This window comes from Ambystoma mexicanum, chromosome 5q, assembly GCF_040938575.1.
Source record: "Ambystoma mexicanum isolate Mex_15411 chromosome 5q, UKY_AmexF1_1, whole genome shotgun sequence".
In the NCBI taxonomy this organism is placed as follows: domain Eukaryota; kingdom Metazoa; phylum Chordata; class Amphibia; order Caudata; family Ambystomatidae; genus Ambystoma; species Ambystoma mexicanum.
Window position 1 is genome coordinate 425,860,971 of NC_090933.1, and position 22,208 is coordinate 425,883,178.

At 48.4% G+C, this 22,208-nt stretch overlaps 1 protein-coding gene across 7 annotated transcripts in view; it reads left to right on the forward strand.

The window, feature by feature from the left end:
• IMPACT (impact RWD domain protein) overlaps nucleotides 1–22,208 on the forward strand; it is a 624,075-nt gene that overhangs the window by 582,617 nt on the left and 19,250 nt on the right. For 5 of the 7 annotated variants that reach the window (XM_069620926.1, XM_069620928.1, XM_069620924.1 and 2 more), the window contains one exon: nucleotides 21,591–21,693. In XM_069620926.1, the coding sequence (XP_069477027.1) occupies nucleotides 21,591–21,662 (72 nt within the window). In that variant the 3' untranslated portion in view covers nucleotides 21,663–21,693. The remainder of the gene's footprint in view (nucleotides 1–21,590; nucleotides 21,694–22,208) is intronic. The other 2 variants (XM_069620927.1, XM_069620925.1) reach the window with 1 other exon arrangement.

Consider the following 22,208-nt stretch of genomic DNA (forward strand, 5'->3'; position numbering starts at 1 on the left):
GAACGAATATGGAAGAAGAGTAGATCACCCGCAGATCTTATAGCCCTTTCCCCTATCCACACTTCATACGGCTCTGTTCTCTCTGCTGCTAAAAAACAGTATGTTTCCAGTCTTATTATCTCTTATTCGCCTCACCGATGTCTTTTCCAGCTTCTTAACTGTATTCTTTCTCCCCCTCTCCCGATCCATCTCTTTTCTCCTCACTCTTCCCTTCTGACTTTGCTAACTTTTTCATCTCCAAGGTCGCACTTTTATGATCCTCTTGCCAATATACTCATAATGTATTTTTGTTCACTATCTCAAGTACACCCCCTTCTTTCTCCTAAATTTCACCTATATCTGAATCTGATACTGCCCGCTATCTTGCACATGCCCATTTGACTGGCTCTACTCTTGTCACTAAGCCTTTACCATCTCTACTAGCCTATCTAACTCCATTAATCAATATCTCTCTTTGCTCTTTAAGTTTCGTGTGGATTTTAAAGTAGCCGCCATCCTCCCAACCTTGAAAAAACCCTCTCTGGACACTTAACTATTGTCCCATTTCCCTCCTTCCTTACCTTTCCAAGATCTTAGAATGGGTGGTTTACAATCCGGCTTCATCCTATCTGGACCTGCACTCTCTTCTTCCACCTTCTCTATCTGGTTTCTGCCCATTCCACTCCACGGAAAAGGCGCTTCTTTCGGTCTCTAAACTTTCTTCCATTCTTATTCTTCTTTTCCTCTCTGTTGCTTTTGACACTGTGGATCACTGCAACTCACTCTCGACTCTACATTTACTTGTTTTTTCTGGCACGTTCTGTCTTGGTTCAGGTCTTATCTTTCTGATCACTCTTTCTCTGTTGCTTGGAGCGGTTCTAATTCTCCTTAATTTCCTCTTGCTCATGGAGTCCCTCAGGGCTCTGTCTTAGGTCCCCTCCTTTTCTCTCTATATATTGCTTTCCTCTCAACTATTGTCTCCTCTTTTGGGTTGTCGGCATATTTCTATGCAGATTACTCCCAACAGATTATTTCTGTCTCCTCTTTTTCTGATTATTTACACTCTGCTATTTCTGAATGTTTACTTGCCATCCAAGTATGGATGCACTCGTTTTGTCCACTGGTACGCCTCTAAGACAGAAATTCTCTAGTTCCCAGCCTCAACTGACCCTCCCCCGTTTCTTCCCCAATCAGTTGTTTGCCTGTTCCTCTTCCTTTTTCTTCATCCGCCTGCAATTTAGGTGTTCTTTTAGATTCCTCCATCTCTTCACCTCTCATATCTCCAACAATGCATGATCCTGTCGTTTTCAACTCTTTAACATTATAAAAGCCTGCTCTTTCTGGGGGGCGCTGTTGCGTGGCTACAAGATGGCCGCAGCCTGAAAGAGCTCTGGCACCATCTCTCCCGTTTTGCTCTCGGAGGCCCGACATCGCTGCATCCCGTGGCAGCCCTGGCCCATGCCTACTTAGTCCACCTGCCCCCCCACCCTGATACACTTGTTCCGGGACCCGGCCCTCTGGCCAGGGGACACAGTGGCAGCCTGCGGCATGGGGCCTGGTGCACGGCTCCCTCGCTCCTGGGGCTTGAGCAGCCCAGTTGAGACACAGTGGAAACACCTAGTGGAAATCACCCACTCCCCCCAAAAGGGGAAGACTGCTCCTGAGGCCCCACATCCTCTGCTGGCAACACCTCCACTTTCTTGAAGGCAGCTGCAGACCCCATATCTCCTCCTCGCAGCCCGCCCTGGACAGGTGGTCTGCTCCTCAGCCCCGGCCTCCAGACCCTGGGGGTGCGGTCGCAGTCTGCGGCACGCGGCCTACAGGGGCTGCCCTTGAGCCCTTTGCGGGTTGTGGGGGGAACCAACCCCTGTTGGCGCCACTGGGGGAGCAGGGGTGTGAGACATACCCCTTGCTGCTCGCACCTTGCCTTCATCTTCAAACAGGGGGCCCACTCCTCATCACTGCGTCTCCGCCCCTGGGGGACCCCCCCTCACATCGGTAGTCCCCCTCCACTCTCCTGGACAGCATTCATGCGAGGAGCGCCTGGCATGGTGTCTGGTCAAGCCCACCCAATCTTGCCTGACCTGATCTTGAGATCCCAGTAGGGTCAACCTCTCCTCTGACGACCTTCACCTGGGACGGACCCGGCCATACAATGGGAACAACAAAAGACAGGTGAAAGTTGAACAATTTACACGCCAGGACCAGGCCTCTTCCCTCTCTGCCAGTACCTCCTCTTCCAGCACCATGGTTGTCTCCACCCTAAATCAGACTCTCCTTGCCCTAAAAAACAGCACGGACAGCTTAGGGTCCAAAATAGACACTCACATGCAAGGTGGAGACCTCTGCTATTCAGATTGATAAATTGTGTGGCTGCATGACTGAAGCCGAACAACGTATTGGCGACCGCGAGGACAGGCCATTGTCTTTGCAGAGGGAAGTCACTGCACTACAACAATCTGTGAGGCGTGTAGAGGCCAAAAATTATGATCTTGAAGGGAGGTCCCGTAGGAACAACGTCCGCATCATTGGGGTCCCGGAGTCTACCCAGATAGAAAACATGGAGAGATTTGTTAGAAGTCTCCTCACAGATATAGTTGACCAAACCCTGCTGTCCAACATGTTCTTGGTTGAAAGGGCCCGTGGCTCCCTCGCCCCCGAGGCCGCCCCCCTGGCGATTGTGACCGACCCATTATCGCCAGTATCCTCCATTACAGAGACAGGGGCCTCCTCCTTAGGACGGCCAGGGACAATGGTGGACTAAGATTCGGCTCATCAATCATCAGATTATTTCCTCACTTCAGCCCACAAATGCAGGAACAATGGAAATCGGTTAAAGCTGTTAAAAAAAAACTCAGATAGAAAAAACTTGCAATAGGCCATGATGTTCCCCGCTAAGATTCGCCATCTCCACAATGGCAAATCCTGATTCTTCACAAGCCCTGCAGCAGTGGATAGGTTTGTCTCTGAACTGCCTGATTCTTCCGCCGCCCGAGCCGCCCATGATGACGGATGAACCAGGTCTCCCCCTGCTCAGCTAACTTGCCACTACATTGGTTCACTGTCCTCTCCGGCTCGCTCCCTGGGCCGATTGTCTTTCCCCTAATGTTGCCTGCAAAGGCTTGATATGTAACAACTCCTTTCAATCTGGAAAACAAATTGTCTGAACTGCAATAGTATGCCATTGTGTCAAGGTTGCTGGCCACTCGTGCTACGTAGCCGCGCTCAGTAACCCGTTGGCGCAGCCATTGAGTCCTTAGTTCTAGAATGTTGGTGTTAGTTGGGATGGGTCATCTACCGTTATGTTGCTGTTTCCGGTGTGGGTGGGGGGTGGTGGAGAGTTTCACGTTCTGTACAAGGTGCTCAATCAAACTTGGTTCACAGTTGCAATCTTATCCACCAGCTGGAAGCAAGAGACTCATAGATGTATATGGAGAAGGCACGCTGCATAGTACGTCTCAGTGCATTTCAATATTGTGCATTCAAAAGTTAGACGATGAGGGGTGAATCCTTAAATGTAACGTCTTGGAATATACAGGGAGTCACCAATGCTAGAACACTTTGGTTGGTGATCAACCATGCCAAACTACAGGGGGTCACCGTACTGTGCCTGCAGGAGACGCACCTTGCACAGGATGCTCCATTCCCACTGGCCAAGGAATGTGCGATCCATCGATATGGCTCTTCCTTTTCATCCCAATCAAGGGGCGTTGCCATATATATATACACAACTCGGTCCAATTTCGTTTGCATGAGAAGATATGTAATGAGGAGGGGAGGTATATCCTGCTTGCTGGTGACTGTTTTATGCTTAAAGTACTGTTTATCAACGTGTATGCTCCCAATGTAGACTCCCCTGACTTTTTCCAGAAATGTGCTGCTATGGTCCACAGATTCCCAACATACGAAGTAGTGTGGGTGGTTGACTTCAACATACCATTAGATCTGGACTGCTCAAATACGTCAATATCGCCACTTTCCAAGGCTGCCACTACTTTGTCATTGCTGAAACTCTCGGCCTAGTAGACATCTGGAGACACTTTCTTCCCAACACAAAAGAGTTTTCCTTCTTTTCTGGGCCACATGGGCTTCCTCTAGGATAGTCTATATCAATCATGTTGTCCCCCCCTAGCTGGCCCAACACAGACCACTAAACTATTACCGAGAACACTGTCAGACCACTCCCCCGTAACGGCTGTGATCCCTGTGTTTATCAGGGGTAGCTGCATCTCCAGGTAGGGAGGCGTCCTTAAGTCCCTACGGACTACGCTTCATCATTTAGAAGGGGAAATCAAAGTCCTAGAACAAAGACCGGCTCGGGGCAGTGACACAGAGCGCAAAAAACGACTCTCTGAGAAGCATCTGGAACACTTTGAGGCATCACTTGGGGAAGATAAATACATGGGGGACCCTTTCCTGACAACTAAATATGCAGAGGGAGGTACACCTAGGCGCACCCTGGCCCCCGGCTTGGGCGATCCGTAAAGATAAAGGACACAGGGGAATAATGGAGGTAGAGACCCTGACGGGAACTTGACCCGTGAACCAGTCAGATCAATAAAGTGTTCCATGATTAGTATACTAGACTATATTCGTCCCAATTGATCACCTCTGATCCTACTTAGACCGGGTCGCCCTGGTCTGGCTGGACCCCTTACTCGCGGACCCCATGAATGCCCCCTTCTCGATTGAGGAGATGCGCAAAGAGTGATTTGTGAACTTCAAGATGGACTTTCAGCAGAATTTTATAAAGAGTACGCAGATATCCTTGCACCACACCTGTGCAACATGTATGAATCCTTCATGTCTGCTGGCTTTCTCCCGGAATCCACCAGGATTGCAGTGGTTACACTTCTTCTAAAAACTGGCAAAGATCCCCAAAATTGTGCATCATATAGACTCATATCCCTCATTAATACTGACAACAAAGTCCTGGCTAAACTACTAGCGAACCGCCTCCTCCCACACGTCTGCCCTAGTCCTGCCTGACCAGGCCGCATTTATCCCCGGCCGATCCACCTAAAACAACCTAAGACGAGACTTTACTGTGATGCACAACGTTAAGGAAGAAATCCCCATCATCACTGCTGCCCTTGATGCTGAGAAGGCCTTCAACTCTGTCTAATGGCCCTTCCTGTTCAAAATACTGTACAGGTCTGCACTGGGTCGCCGATACATTTAATGTGTCTGAATGCTATACACAGCCCCACTGGCCAGGGTACTGACCAACCAGCTGTCTTCTGGCAGGATCGGCCCTACCAGGAGAGCGAAGCAGGGATGCCCCTTTTCCCCCATCCTCTTTGCACTGGCGGTGAACCCCTGGCATTCGCAATTAGGGAATTCCACGCACGCAGGGGGGTGTCAATCTATTCCCATACCTTCATTATCTCTCGCTATGCAGATGACATATTATTATAGGTCAAAAATCCTAAACAAAATCTTCAGCCATTGGTACAGGAGATTTCTGTCTTCGGTGGGTTCTTGGGGCTATGCCTTAACTGGTCCAAATCAGAGACCCTACCACACACTCCCCCTGCACTATCCGCGGATGTGGGTGATGGATTTTGCTGGTGTCCCGGGGGGATGAGATATCTAGGTGTGATGGTATCGACCTCCCCTCCCAATCCTTTTGGGGACAACTATTTAACAATCCTGGAAAAGCTGGAGCGGAAGGTTCGGGTTTGAATCAGCCTTCCTCTGTCTCAGGCGGCCTGTGTCGCGCTTGCCAAGATAGTGGTGGCCCCTAAAATGCTCTACATTTTTAATAACGTCCCACTGGTACCACCCCTGTGGTTCTGGAAAATTGCCCGGTCACTGATGTCCAGACTCATCTGGGCGGGTGGTGTGGCACGGGTTGCACTTGACACTTTATCACTGCCGTGCACCTCTGGCCATCTGTATTATCCTGATCTAAACGTATACTTCCTCGCTGCCCAGGCACAATACGCTATATGGTGGTGGAACCTCTCCTTGGGACTCCCGCACATCAAACTCGAAAGGGCCATAGCTCACCCCTAAGACCCGAAGGGCATACTTTTGGGTATGCTCAAACAATCCCCCAAAAGGGAAATACAACCAATAGGAGTAACTATGTGGGAATGGGACCACATCACCGTCTTGACCAACACCAATAACTACCATGCTGACTTTGCAATATATTCTGTTCATTGTATCCCTCTACAGCAGAACAAACCTTTAAAACTCAGTTAAAAAAACTGGGAGTACTCTCCCATGGTGACCTGGTACATGAGGGCAAATTCATACAGTCGGACACCTTCAAAGGCCTGCTACTTTACAATAGACTGCGGGTAGCGCTTGGGGAATGTTACAACGATTTCCCTTCAGCTACCACCGCCTCGCCCATGACCCACTCTGTAATCAATCTTTCATTCCTTACTGGGACTGTCTCTACCCTATACAAATTGATCAAATCTCACTGCCCGTCTCCCCGGGTACTGTTGAAGGCCAGATGGGGAGGGTTTTAGATGCACCTCTACATGATAACCAGTGGCAGGTGATATGTACAATGACAAAAAAGATCTTGCTTAACTCCAGGTTACGCCTTATACACTTTAAATTCCTTCACCAATCATACCTCACTTCCGCACAACTGCATAAATATTACCCAGAAAGGGACCCCACCTGCCCATGTTGTAATACTGACCCCGCTGACTTTGTCCACGTGGTCTGGAGCTGTGCCCATTTGCAGTCCTTCTGGGAAGGGGTCTCAGGCACCATGGACAAGAGGGTGCCTGGATGCCCGTGTGATTCTCCAGTAGCCTGGCTACTGCCTTGGTTCAATGTTCTCTCCAAGACTGTTAGAAAGCTACTGGCTATGGCCTCTGTCGTCGCTAGGGCCCTAATCGCTAAAGTATGGATGAGAATCTCATCACCTACGGTGAGAGAATGGGTTAATATGCTTAAGATTTGTGAAAGACGTGGAACGTCCTACTCATCCAACCTCCCACATGGTACGAGACCAGCTGACTAAAGGGGCACCTTTCGATCATCTCCTTGAATTGGAGCCCCCCCTCTGTTCCAGGAATAGTAAAGGGTAGTGGACTAGTCTTTGGCCTGAGAGAAAATATACCAGACTTCCCCATGGATAATTTTGAGACTACCGTAATGTAGAGAATTCAATTACCTCATGAAACAACTGATATCCCAGTGTCATATATACGCCACTTTTCTTGTCTCAATATGTTATACTGCTCTGCTTCTTCCACGTTTGTAACTGTATATTATATCTGCTTACTAATGCACCTTGTATCACGGTTTGAGGGGGGAGGGAAGGTGGGATAAGGTTTTGGGATGTGACCACTAAGTATAAGTGGTAGTTGGTTTATTGTTGCAAACATTTCAATAAAAACAGATTCAACAAAAAAAGAAAATCTTGCTCTTTCCTCACCCTCTATGCTACTAAAATGTTGATCACTACCCTTGTTTTCTCTGTCTTGGTGGTACGACGTTGTTTCATCAATATTTGTTTTTTCGGAGGGTGTTTTTACAAAAACACTTTGCCAAAAAAACCTCATTGAAATGTTGGGGGGTGGGGAGGGTGGGGTGCGCGCAGTTAAGGGGTTGGGGGGGTTGGGAACAGTTAAAAATAGGTGGGGAAGAGCGGTTAGGGGGAATCCCCCACCAAAATAAATAAAAATTTTGATTACTTTTTTCGGCAAAATACTTTCGTAAAAATGACTGTCGAAGATATGACATAGAACCGTCTTGACTACTGTTCTTGTGTTATTCTTCGTCTTCCCTCTTCTCATTTGTCCCCACTGCGCTCTATTTTTAACTCTGCTGTCAGTACCCTTCGCTGTATTTCTTCTTGTTTTTCCATCTCCCCTGCACTTTTTTCTCTTCGTTGGTTATCCTTGGAAGCTCGTCTTCAATACTGTTTCCTGTGTATCCCTTTTAAATGTGTACCATGGGTTTGCTCTGGGTTATCTATGCTCCTTGGTCTCTATGGTCATCCCACCGTCCTCTTAGCTCGCTTTCCAGTTTATCCCTAAGCCCCCTTGTGCTCCGTCTCATTTCTGTTTTTTGTTCTTCTTGCCCCCAAGCTCTGGAACACTTTACCACTACATATTCTATCCCTTCTTATTATATCTTTCCTCATAAGCCATCTCCTCTTCACTATGTGCTAATGTCCCCTGCTTTTGGTTGCCATTTGTTCATGCATCTATTGTTTGTACCTTTTAAACTCTGTATGTACAGCGCTTTGGCGAAGGCAACTTATAAAGCAAATGCATACATATACCAGGTAAGCATGGGGATGGAGGGGGCCTGCCTACCACTCACCGGCACCTCTTGTGGGCTCCCTCCCTCTTCTGACGGAACCTGCATGCAGCCCCTGTCACACTATATTACCCTGGATTAAGCTGTTGTACATAAATCCCTCTTCAAGAGTCAAAACAGAAGTTGAAATATAAGCCTAGAAGATTAAACAAGGAACCAGGCAGGTATGGCCCCTGTCTTCCATATTGCTCGTGCTAGCGATGGAGCCTTTGGCTTCCCTGCTCAGAGACAAGTACAGGTAAGTTGGAATATTTCTAGGGCAAGACTGACATTTAGCGTCCTTACAGGCAGACAATGGGGGTCATTATACATTTTCCAGTGCAGAAAAAATGACATTAAAAGTGGGGTCACTGATTTACCTTCAACCAAGAAGTCGTAATACCAGTGCTGGTAATTCAGGTAATTCCCCCCATGGAGTCCTAGGGGACTTGATGGAATGGCGAATTACCGGCATTCTCGCTGCCTGTAATATCTCGGTAATACCGAGATATAAGGCAGCGGGAATGGTAATTGATATCAGTCACAAACCAAAGGATACTTACATGGCAAAAACATGCACAGCCAGTCAGTAGACGTCTGGAACAAATTACCACCCCCCCCATATTAATGGGGAAGGTAGCCAAACATTAAAAGCTGATACTGCCACGCTTCCTCTACTATTTCGTTAATATACCTTGCAACATACCAGCGAGTTTTTAAAATCCTAAATACAAAACGGAGCAAACTATTATGTGCGAAAAGAGGAGATAGTATAGCACTGAGAATTCTACGCAAACCCGGCATCAAGGGCACACACCTGGTCCCGGACTTTGAACTATACTACATGGTCTCTCAGTTGCAGTGTATAGCCCAATGGCTTGTGGAGGAGAGGATGTTTGAGACACGACATCTGGGACAATCAGTTGCACTCTACATGTTAAAGGAGGCACTATGGATGAGTCAAAATTAGATGAAACCCCCATACTCGTTGCACTGAGCATTCAGATATGGACTTGATTGATTGTGAAACTAAGAATGAGTTCCCCATACCCACCCACCCAAATTACCGTTGGAAGCCTGGGCAGAGATGTCACGGGAGTTAACACAATGCATACATTCAAGCTTCGAGCCTAAGTGCATAGCAACATGGTGAGATGGCTTTTTGTAAAGCCATTTGCAACCTTTTGCAGGCCACAAAAATCATATGTACGACATAAATAACTCTTGTCCAATTTTTGGCCTAAACAGCCGTGACTGGTAGAGTAAGAAGCATTTACACACCTCAACAGTTCAGCCATTCATGTGGCACTTCCAGAAAGTTTTAAGGTCCAGAAGAAGGTTTGATATTAATGGTAGAGATAGCCAAAACTCAAATCTCTCTTCATTGAAAGCATCTTTGACTCAGAAAATATTTTGTATATGTTGTTGATTGTTTGTACACCCTAAAAAGGACAGTTACAGCATGTTGTTTTGATGTAGTGATTACATAAGGTGCGTCTAATAAAAATAAAAAATAAAGTTACAAAATGTAGCACTGAAGAAGAATTTAGCTGGACACATCTATACATGCTTGCTAAAAACTAAGAGAAGATGTCTAAATATTGGTGAATTCTTAATTTTTTTTATTATAATATTTTCAAAATGTTTTTCTGATAAACGTATATAGTGATGATGAACATTTCATTGGAAAAAACGGTTTATTAAGAATTGATTAATGTGAATATCAACAAATACAGAGTGCAGAATATTTCCAATAAGGAGACTTGTTTTTAGTGTATATAATATTTTAGGCTGGGAGTGTAAGACTTGTCGTAGCGGCCACTGGAGAAAGCAGAAAGGCAAAACACGGAAAGTGTATTCCAGGGTTTTTGTTAAAAACAGAAAACATCCTTTATAATGAGTGGCAAAACAAAAGAAACCATCCAGTAGGGCTCCAGTTGGGACTCTGTGTGGGGTGAAGCAACTTGAGCTGCAGGCTCTCCACCCAGTTCTAGCCACACTAGAATGTTCACCTACGTGTGGGCTTTCTTCGGTAGGTCTCAAATCATCTGATATAATCCTTCCCTACTCTGCATAGATCTGTGGGGTACCTACCTTGTTTCAGTTTATGGCCAGTGCTTAATTTGGGGGGAAGGGGAGGCTTGCCAGGGCTTAGTCCCAGTACTTATTTCTGAGCCCTTGCACATGTTGCTGATTCCAGTTTGATTCTATTGTGGTGTTTTGGCAACTTTATTATTTTAACTGTTAATCAGAGTAATATAACAACATCAGTGCAAGGTTGAACATTTCTGGGAGCTATTCCGCTTCTGCCTCTACCCTGGGAGAGCCTGTTACCTTGAAACCAACAGCTACCAGGAACTACTTTTGGCTCCTCAGGCCAAGTGGTACCTTACAAACATGCATATGTGACATTGGGTCTCATTACAACTCTGCCGATCCTGTAACAACGGTGCTGGTAAGCTTACTGGCACCATTGTTACCAGACCGGCAGAGTACAAGTTTGCGGGCCCTTTCCGTCCGTCAGGTCTAACCGCTCGCAGACTTTGATGGTAGCACCGGCACCATTCTGAATGGTGTCGGTGCTAACTTCCTTCCTCCCTTCAAAATAATTTCAACCACCTCCAGTCCAAACTGATGTGTCCCAGTTTCCTCTCCAAATACATCTATGAACTTCTGATTCTCTACCTGCACTTCATACTCTTGCAATTGCCTCCAACAACCACACCACAACCTCCTTCCTCTTCACAGCCGCCTCCTTGATTCCCACCTTCTCTACAGATACCTCTTCTGCTCTTCAGCTCTTAATGTCCCCACCTTCCACCTTTTGCTGTTTCCCCAATGCCTTTCCTCTACCTCTTGTTGTGTCTCCTCCTACTTCCCAATCTCCTTCTTGATGTTCCTAACCTCCACCAACGACTCTTGTAGTCACTCCTTGCACCCTCCGACCTCTCCAAAGAACCTTCAATTTTTCTCCTTTAAAGTACCAACCTCCTGCAGCAACTCCTGCCAAGATCTTACCAGCTCCTCCAACAAACCTCCTATTACTGACTCTTACTCCCCCCCCACCTTCCATGTTCACCTTTCTGCCATCTTCCTTCAATACCTCTCCTCTAACCACCTCTAGGGATATAGTATCCTGCTAATTTGGGTTCCTGGCCAAAGATGACACTGACACCTGTGTGGGAACAGGAAACCTATTTACTAAGTTCCAGGTACAGGGTACAGGAATACATTTAGGCCACATCACGTGATTAACTAGGGATAGACATCCAAACGGCATCCTCTGTCAACCCATCTTATCAACTGACATTCACAGAACCATTCAGAACACAACATCCTCACACACAGCATTCCATGTCAGTCACTCACAGCGTTCCATGCATACAGGACAAGGTGCAGGGAAAGCCACGACATAACATATCTTCCCCCTTAAACAACACAAGACACACCCAAGAAGCAACAGACATACATTAACACGCAGAACAACGTATGTAGATCCATCAACTTCATCTATGAGCTTGCATGACAAACGCAACCAAAACCCAAATGCCAAACAGTGCCCCTCTCTTTTTCTACCAAGTAAAAGAGGGACCCAACAACAGGAAAACTACCAGTCCCCTAAGCAAAACCCCTCTCCTTTTCTACTGAGTAGGAGAGAGACTCCCACATCTTACTCCAACAGTGTCCACAACTATTTTCCTCTCATCACAACCAACACCTATCCCAACAACCTGGTCAAGCACAAAACCACTGGGCAGTTAAGCACATCCAATCAGCATACTATCCACTCCACACACAGGAGAGCTGATCTTGCGCCACGCAAACACAATTCAGGCTCCAAATCCCACATTAACCATTCCACTTGCAACCCAATGGCTGCCCACCATAGAATGTGAACCTTTGCCAACACAGCAGGGTACTCCAAGTAATCCGGTCAACCGACACCCACTGATGAAGCACTCCGGGTGCCGACAGCTAAAGAACGCCTTTGCAGAAAGACCACCTTCAACAACTTTGACCACCCCAATGAAGGAACCTGAGCACTCACACACCTCATCATGACATTTGCACCAAACAATGCAGCGCACATAATTTAAAACACCTAAAACACTTTCCGCAGTTCACCAAATACATGATGGTACATTTCTCTTAATCCTATAAATGACATTGCAATTATGCACCTGAAATTCAACTTCTCAAGTCCAACCTGTAAAGAAAAAATGTTAATACATAGCTAAATTCTGTGCACGCTAACTCTTGGGAAGTTCATCTCCTATTTACACTTTTTACATCAGAGTCCAACCTGTAAAGAAAACCTTGAACACTGCTAAATAAAGTGCACATTAATCTATTCAAAACGAAAACCGTGCATACTAAATCCTTCCAAACGGAGGCTACGCCAACCAAAACACAACCACACCCACCTCACATGCCAAAATCTAAAAGGCCTCACATGACAGTTTAACTCCCAAAAAAGAAAGAAAAACCCAAAAAAATCTTCTATGAGGCAAATCAGCACAAACAAAAAAAATACACATCTTCTTGTGTAAGGCAACTCAGACCCCACAATGCCAGCACTTCCAACTGCCGGTAAAATGCAGAAGCATCGCTCACAGTACCTTTGGGGAACACAGCCCCCTTGGGCTGAGTCAAAACCACTTTTTTACTCTTCAGCTTGATACGGATTCCATCGTCAGACACCACACAAACTGTGCATGCATTGTGCAATACTGCCATGCCCAAAAAATCTGAAGAAAGAACACAGCAGACGTGGGCATGTTTAGTTATCCATACGGCCGTTGCGCCCAGATCCCTGACGTTCCATAACATCATTATTACACACTTGGCTTCGGAGCGTACAGAGCTCTCAGCGCAGAACTAACGAATACCTATTGCCAAGAGATCCGTGGCTCACTGAGGCGGACCGCCGCTTCTCACCATATCAACTCTCCAGCACTGGATGCAATGCCCCCACCAGCAGACAGCTCTACAAGCTATGTCGGTAAGCACATGAAGGACAAACCGCAATCTCTGCCACGTTTGGTCCTACGACCTCCTACTCCACCAAGACGGCCGGTAAGTGCAGACACTGACTGTCAAACGGACTCCAAGTCCCAGAATGCACTCAGGCACATTGGCGCTATTCAAAAACACATACTGCCAGATTTCAATTTTGAAGTGTAACTGCTGCTGAAGATTCCAGACACTACTGGACCTGGCATACCCCTGTCTCGCTGGATACTGTCCTTTGAACACCTCTCTGGGCTCTTATTTGGCACCCAGCCCTGGCACAACAGTCGCAAACCTTCTCCTTCTGGAGCCACAGAGCATTTCCTCAAGACTCAGTCACTAGCAGCAATCCCTTTATCTCCACTTTGCAGACTAAATGGGACCCTGGCCCCTCCAACGCTCTGTACCGGGCCCTCAGCCCCACAAAATCTTCCTCTCTGCTCCTTGTAAACTCGTTGGCCCTTGGCCTATGCAATCCCTCTGTCCGCACGCTGGGAAACTCGCTGGACAAAGATGACACTGACACCAGTGTGGGAACAGGAAACATCTTTATTAAGTTTCAGCTCGATGGGATGGTCCGACGACATGTTCCATATCTATGACAGTAATCACCACAGCTGTGCTGCTTCGGAAAATCTTCGCTGTCCTCGAGGGCCTACGTCGAGCCGACATCACCGGATGTTATAAGTAGGACACACAATGCCCCTAGCCTCAGTTCTGTTTTTTCTGTGAACGTGCTCGCTTCGGAGATCTCAGCACACCTCGATTCTACTGAATCCTGTTCTTCAAACCTGTTTCTTCATTGCTAAATCGGTATGATGTCTTCGGCTTCTTCCACCCCGCGGTCCGGGTTTAAGAAGTGTCGGGTGTGCGGGTCCAAGATGTCGCTGACGGATACGCACAATGCTTGCCTCTGGTGCTTCGGGGAGGACCATGATACGGACGACTGTGTCGACTGCTAATCGCTCACATCGAAGGCCTTGCGGGAGCGTAAGAAGAAGCTGTCGGTCGGTAAGGTGGCTAAGCCCCGAAAGTTGCGTTCCACTGGTCTTTCGATGGACAATTTGAGGGGCGACTCTCTGCATCGTCGTCGTGAGTCCGGGGGTTCTCGGTCTGGGAGTCGGTCCCGCCATTCCTCTGCCTCGTCGAGGCACTCCAGGAAGCGCCGTCACAGGTCGCCTTCCCCGTCCTCTTCCGAGGACTCCGCCCGTCGGCGGGTTGCTTGACCTACCAAGCATTCTACTCCTAAGGAATGGGATTCCTTCCGAAAGGAGATATTGGCGATTTTTCTATCGCAGGGCTTCGGTCCAGCCGCGCCGTCTGAGGACGCCGGTCGTGGCCATTCTAGAGACACCGCTCGTCCGCCTTCGGCCTCGTGCAGTCGTCGCGACCACCGGGCGCCTTCGAGGTCCAGGTCGGACAAGGATGGTCGCTCTAGGCATGCCGGTTCCAGGTCCCGGTCCTCGACGCAATCGAGACCGTGAGATTCTGTGAAGTCTTCGAGGAAGACATCCACGCCGGCAGTGCCGAGGTCGTCGACGAACTCTCTCAAGGCCCCGCCTCTGAGGAAGTCGACGATGCCATCGGTGCCCGGGTCTGTCGAGAGACACGCTCGGGGCTCCGCCCTCGAGGCCTGTGTCGACGCCGGCGAAGCTGTCGACGCCGCGCTCGATGTCGATGCAGATTCCGTCGACGCCTTTCGAGGCGGCCTTGGCGGAGGTACCCTGTGGCACGGTGGCACCACCAGAAAGGCGCTGACCAAGGCTAAACCTGTCTTTGTGCCTTTTTTCTTGTACCCTCTTTCCAGCCTATGGATTATATTTCTGAGACGGATGAGGGGTCTGAGGAAGGTGAGGTTCCTGCATTGGTTCCTTATGACATTGTTTCTGGTCACAGTCAACTTGAGGACCTACGTCAGTCGCTGCACCACGCCAGTGGTCTTGACACCTCTCCGGAGGTGGAGTTTGGTAGACGGGAGCCTGGCACGCATGCCGAATCCTCATACCGGCGCCTCATGTCAAGGGTCACAGAGTACCTGGGTTGGTCTGCTCCACCTGGGGATTTTCAGCAGGATGACCTGACTGATATCTTGGACCAAGGTCCTCCAACTGACCCGGTGCTGCCATTCCATATGGCCCTGCAGAGAAGGGTGGCTGCGGCTTGGACTTCTCCGGAGAGTCTCCCGGCAGTGAGCAAGTCCTTGCCGAAGAAATATTGCCCAGCCAGTGGTGACCCCTGCTACTTGACCACGCACCCCACTCCGGAGAGTTTGGTGGTGCAGGCGGCTACGGCCCCCGCAAAGCACGCGTCGTGTCGTACCATCCCTCCTGATAGGAACGACAAACGTTTTGACGGCTGGGTGAAGAAGGTGTTTTCTTCTGGGGGTATGGCGCTTCAGGCTGCCAACTCCGTTTGTGCCTTGTCTCGTTTCACGCACACTCTGTGGAACTGCATTTCCTTAGCGGCTGATCATATCCCCGAAGGGGAGGAACGGGAGGGTTTCCTTGCTATCATGCAGGATGGCAAGGACGCCATGTGTGAATCCGTTCAGTCGGGGATGGAAATGGTTGATTGCGTCAGCCGGTCCATGGCGGCAAGCACCGTAATGCGCAGGTTTGCGTGGTTGCGGAAGTCGGGTTTTGCTCCTGATGTGCAGGCACGGCTCCTCAACATGCCTTTTGACCGTTAACATCTTTTTGGCAGCAAGGCTGACGAGAGTCTTGAGAAGTTGCAGACCTCAAAAGCTGCAGCGAAGTCATTGGGCGCTGCAGTCCGCCAACCTCCGCCTTTTCATCCTAAGGGACAGCAATGGAGGGGAGGTTCCTTTCGATATTACTCGTCCTTTAGTAAATCGAGAGGAGCTGCTAGTCAAAGGGGCAACCGTAGGAGTGCCAGAGGTGTAAAACAAGGTACTCGAGGTGCCAAGGCCGCGCGCGCAGTTGCCTCTTTGCCCTCAGGCACTGCCGCAGCTGCTTCAGCTCAGTCATGAGGCCCATGCTTCGCCGGTTGGGGGAAGACTGGCGCAGCATCTTGTAGAGTGGCGTGCTGGAGATCATAGCCCACGGCTACTGTCTTCCTTTCCGGCAGAGGCCTCACAACAATCCACCAGGGAATCTCTCTTTGAAGAGTCCGGATCCGCTCCTTGCGTAGGATATTCAATCCCTGCTGGAGAAAGGCACCATAGACTGGTGCCTGTGGTGGAGAGGAACAAGGGATGGTATTCCCCTTATTTTTTTATTTCGAAGAAAGACGGGGGATTGAGACCCATCATGGACTTGCACGGTTTGAACAAACTCCTCAGGAAGGACAAGTTCAAGATGGTTACTCTTTCTCAAGTCCTCCAGGCCCTTCGACTTCAGGACTGGTTGGTGTCTCTCGACCTCAAGGATGCTTATTTTCATGTGCCGATCCATCCCAAGCACAAGAATTATCTGAGGTTCGCGGTTGGCGACTCGCACTTTCAGTTTCGGGTCCTGCCGTTCGGATTGACCTCTGCCCCGAGGGTCTTCAACAAGCTCATGGTAGTGGTGGCAGCGTATCTCAGGAAAGGGGGGATTCATACTACCCTTACCTGGACGATTGGTTGATCAGGGCGCGCTCTCCCGAGGAAGTCCTGGATCATCTGTCCATCACCTGCCACTCCCTTCACAAGCTGGGCTTCTCCCTCAACTTAAAGAAGTCCCAGTTGACACCAACTCAGAGGCTCCAGTACATCAGAGCAGTGCTCGACACGTCCCTGAGGCAATGTTTTCCTCCCCAGGGGAGGGCTCATCACATTCAGCAGATGGTGCACATGTTTCAACATGCCCAGAGTCTCCCTGCGTTAGAATTCTTGAGATTGCTCGGCCTCATGGCATCCTGCATTCTTCTGGTGCCAGAGGCCAGGTTGCGGATGAGATCTTTGCAATGGGCGCTCAAGGTCCAGTGGTCGCAGTCCTCCAGCAGGATGTCGGACCCCGTTCAGGTGCCGCCCTCGGTCGCCCAGGACCTTCTGTGGTGGGCCGTCGAAGGCAATCTGATGAAGGGGGCTCAGTTTTGGCTACCCTGGCCGGAGGTGACTATAGTGATGGACGCATCCCTCACGGGATGGGGAGCTCATGCCAACGAGCTGACAGTCAGCGGTCGTTGGTCTCCGTCGGAGTCCAGACTCCATATCAATCTGTTGGAGCTGAGGGCCGCCCTGAAGGCTTTTCTGCCGACTGTGCGAGGAATGAATGTCCCGATTCTGACGGACAACACAGTGGCCATGCACTACCTCAACAAAAGGGGGGGGCAGGGTCACTTCCTTTATGCAGGGAGGCGATGCAGCTCTGGTTCTGGGCAATCAAGCGGGAAATTTCGATCTTGGCAGTTCATCTGGCTGGAGATGAAAATGAGACGGCGGACGCTCTGAGCAGGCAGAGCGCGATCTCTCACGAGTGGGAGTTGGCTCAGGAGATTCTCCTGGAGATCTTCACCCTTTGAGGGACCCCTCAAGTAGATCTCTTTGCCTCCAGTGTGAACCGGAAGTGCGAAAGGTTCTGCTCGCTGGAATTTCCTCCAAGAGGAGCCTTAGGAGACGCGTTTGTGGTGGAGTGGTCATTCCCACTGCTGTACGCGTTTCCTCCAGTCCCCGTCATCCCGCAAGTGCTGCAGAGATTACGGAGGTTCACTTCCCGGATGATCCTCATTGCTCCGGCATGGGCCAGGAGGACGTGGTACCCGGACCTTCTCGACTTGTCCATCTGCCCTCCACGTCGTCTTCCCTACCGAGACGATCAGCTCTCAGGGGAGGGGGTCAGGTTCTCCATCCAGAGGTCAGATCCCTCAACCTTCACGCTTGGCTTTTGAAAGGTTGAAGTATAAGGATTCAGACCTCCCTAAAAACGTGATGGAGGTGTTGCTTTCGGCCAGACAGCTGGCACCAAAGTCCCTTTAATGTTGCCGTTGGAGAAAGTTCTGCGACTGGTGCAGGGTTCAGAATGTGGATCCTTTTTCATGCGACATTCCTGTAGTTCTGTCTTTTTTGCTTTCTTTAGCCCACAGGGGCTTGCAAGTGGGTACCATTAAAGGTTACCTGGCGGCGCTGTCCATATTTAAGCGCTCGTCTGAGGAGTGTTCTTATTTTAAAATTCCTTTAATTTTTAGTTTCTGAAAGGGCTCACTAATGTTTTCCCTCCGTCACCTTTCCAGGTGCCCGGTTAGGATTTGAACCTTGTTCTCAAGTTTCTAATGGGTGCTCCTTTTGAGCCTTTACATTCTTGTCCTTTGAGACTGTTAACCCTTAAAACTGTATTTTTAGTTGCGGTCACTTCCACTCGCAGAGTGAGTGAGTTACAGGCACTTTCAATTAAGCCACCCTTCACTGTGTTTCATAAGGACAGGGTTGCCCTTAGAGTTCGTCCTTCCTTTCTTCCAAAGGTGGTGTTGGAATTTCATTTGAGCCAGAAGGTTTTTCTTCCGGCATTTTATCCTCCTCCGCATCCTGGTAAGGACGAGGAGAGGCTCCATAGGTTAGATCCTAGGAGAGCTTTAAGTTTCTGCATTTCACGCATGTCCCGGGTCAGAGTGGACGATCAACTCTTTATTGGTTACGCTGGAAGGAGTTTGGGACAAGCTGTGACTAAGCAGACTTGGTCTAGATGGGTTATCTTGGCAATTTCTGAATGTTACCGTCTGGCGGGTAAGGCCCCTCGAGTAGGCTTACGGGCCCATTCGACTAGGGGTATGGCTGCATCTACTGCCCTGCAGAGGGGTGTTCTGATGCGTAACATCTGTGATGCAGCCACTTGGGCTTCGGTCCATACTTTTGTACGTCACTACTCCCTAGATTCTATCCATGGGCAGCATCTGGCCGTTGGCAAGGCGGTCCTTTACTCTGCAATTTGATTGGGCATTCTAAATTTGTATATTCTAAAAAATGTTCCCACCTCCTTACGTTGGTACTGCTTTGGGAGTCTGTCATAGATATGGAATACATCGGAGGACCCAATCCCCTCGAAGAACAAGTTACTCTCTTACCTGGTAATGTTCTTTCGATGGGATGGTCCGACGACTTATTCCATATCGCTCCCTCCCTGCCTTCCCTGCTACATAATTTCTTATGCGATTGCAGATTATGTTTCCGCAAGGCTTTCTGTGGTCCTACTGGCAGTAGATTGGTGCCACACGTTCTGGGGAAAAAAACTACAACTGAGGCTACGGCGTTGTGCGTCCTACTTGTAACATCCGGTGACGTCGGCTCGACGGAGGCCCTCGAGGACAGCGTATCGACATCATCGATGCAGGACGCAGACGCCGAAATATTTTCCGAAGCAGCACAGCTGTGGTGATTACTGTCCTAGATATGGAACACGTCGTCAGACCATCCCATCGAAAGAACTTTACCAGGTAAGAGAGTAACGTGTTCTTCTTTCACTGCCATTCCCGTCTCCTGCTCGCGGACCCACTCCAGCTCACTTGTTCTCCTGCTCTCTTCCCACACTTTCCTCCTGCTGCTCCAAACGCATAGGGACTGACTCTTTTAATAGTCGTAACCCCTATCGTCGTATCCCCTTCCCTTGGCTGGCTTTCCGAATAGCAGCCTGTAGTTGTGACTAAGGGGAGGGCTGTGTTCGGATTGGCTGGTCGTACCTCCTTCCTCTGCCTGCTTGGGGGTGGGTCTCAGTGTAGCAGAGGCTATAAGAGGTGGGATGACCATCTTAGTTCTTGCTAGTCTGCCCTCCCTCATCCTGCCTGCAGCCCTTTATCCCTGCCTACTTCTGGAAGGCTCCCTCCCACTGAAGCTGCTTAGGGCCTTTTCCTGTTTTCCTCAGGTCAGCTGTAATATTACCAGCTCCTTTGGAGAGAGAGAAGCTGTAATGCCTGTTTCTTACTTTGTTATTAGGGGTGTGGGGGAGGCGGGGTACAGTTTCTCCTCTTATGGACATGCAGAATGGGTTCAGCTGTCTACCCTGGGAACACAAAACCTCTGCCGATTGACCCATTATGTCCCCAGTCCCCCCCTCCCTGTGGCAGTGATTTTAGTTTTCTGTTCCATTCTGGGTTTTTCTTGAGCAACCATGGAAAGATATCGGACGACCTGAGTTGGGGTGGCTACTGTTAGGGGAGTATGGGACTGTCTTCTGCTATGAGGAATGGGTGCTGGGTAGGGAACCGCAAGGGTTTTAATCCCAGCAGGTGACCCTGGAAAAGCACTGTAAATGATACAGGTGGGAAAATCCAGCAAGGGTGACACCACACTCTTCTTGTTTAAAGACACCACACTCTTTTCTTGTTTAAACGATGTGTCCCAGATTTAGTAGACTGCCGTTGCTTTAGGGGTCTTTGATGAAATATATACTTTTGTCCTGCAAAGAATGCTTGTCATGAACAACCTCGGATCATTACAGAGTGCTTCTTCACAAGCTAGGCAGCAAAAACAAAATTGTAAGCGTTAAGTAAAGTTGTTCATTTCTACCAAACCACTGCAAGATCAGACACTGGAGTGCCTCTTTTGTACAATTGTTTGCAGTCCTTCTGTACCGTTCGTTTAGATCTTTCTAGCTGGCTGTGAGACTCCAAAAACTGTTGTAAACGGCTGTGTGACTAGACATATCCTGCAACGCTAGAGTATCTCCGTGAACAAAACACCCGCTCTCGACTGTTTCGACTGGGTTTATTTTTAACTCACCACCAGGCTTAGAATGGCCCATAGGGCCAATTAGCCCATGGCCGACCCAAAAACACAAAATGCTGGTGTTGGGCAATTTTTTTGATCAAAGTGGCCAACTTTTTTGGCCAATGTGTGCCAGTTTGACGAGTTACTTCACTATGCGGCTAGTAGTTTTGACCAGTGTTGCTGAATAAATATTCTTTAAAATGCACAATTTGCATCACATTTTATCACAAAACTCCTCCTGGGGTATTATTCAAAAGGAATTAATAACCATTTGCAACTGTGAGCCACTTTTTCATTGGTGCCCAAGACAATTGTATGACCCAGTCACTGTGAGTGGAATTTGAATTCCTAGTGAGCGCATTTTTAGAGACGTTCTTAGTTAAAATGAGTGTTTAACAAATTACATTTCAGAGGTTTTCCTTTTAGAATTTAATTCCGGTTTGATTTCTTTGAATGGATTATGTGTTGTCAGCCTTCTACTTGTAGAAGTTGTGAATGAAACAAGCATGCGAGAGTGGTCTGGTGAAAATCAATACTATGAATGTAGGTACTTGGCTCTGCCCAAAGGCGAACGAAGCACGAGACATGTTAACATGAAGGCAATGCAAGGATTTTAATGCTTACGTTATTTTTGTCTATAGAAACAATTTGCTTGTGCTGAATAGAATGTTTTGTTTCCTTTCAGGAGGAATTTTCAAAGCAACATGGAAAGAGCAAAAAAGTGAAAAAGGACAGCAAGAAGCGCAGTGAACATTAATGTGGATGCAATGCTTACACGTGCGTGTGATGTAAGCAAAGAGTGCGCACATCCCTATAATATGACTGCTTTCTTTCCTGCGGTATAGTTGCCTTTCCTTGCTATTGGAAGCTAGTGTAGCTGAGCTTTTATGAAGCATAGAATCTTTTATGACTAGCAGGGTTGCAGGAGCTGCTCTTTAAAAATGCAGCAGCGCTTACTTTAAAAGGAGGTGATGTGGCCCACACGATCACAAGAAAAGAAAGTGCTCTTCCATGTCAAGTTTCCCTTTATAGGTCCTTGGGAATATTTTCCATTTGAAGTGTTCTTAGAAAACTTCGTTTTCTTTAGAAATGCAGTTACATTTGTAAGGCAGAGCTCTTCTTCAACACCCCACCTCCTAGCGTAATTGGCTCACTGCCTCCAGCATTGTCTTTAGGCATGCCTTTTATATCCAAATCATAGGCCGTTGTGTTCTCTGTGATCTGCATAGAGCCTGCATCACTTGCTGACCTATGACTATTGAATTGATTCCCGCCTATTATCAGATCGATGTGCACTGACTCT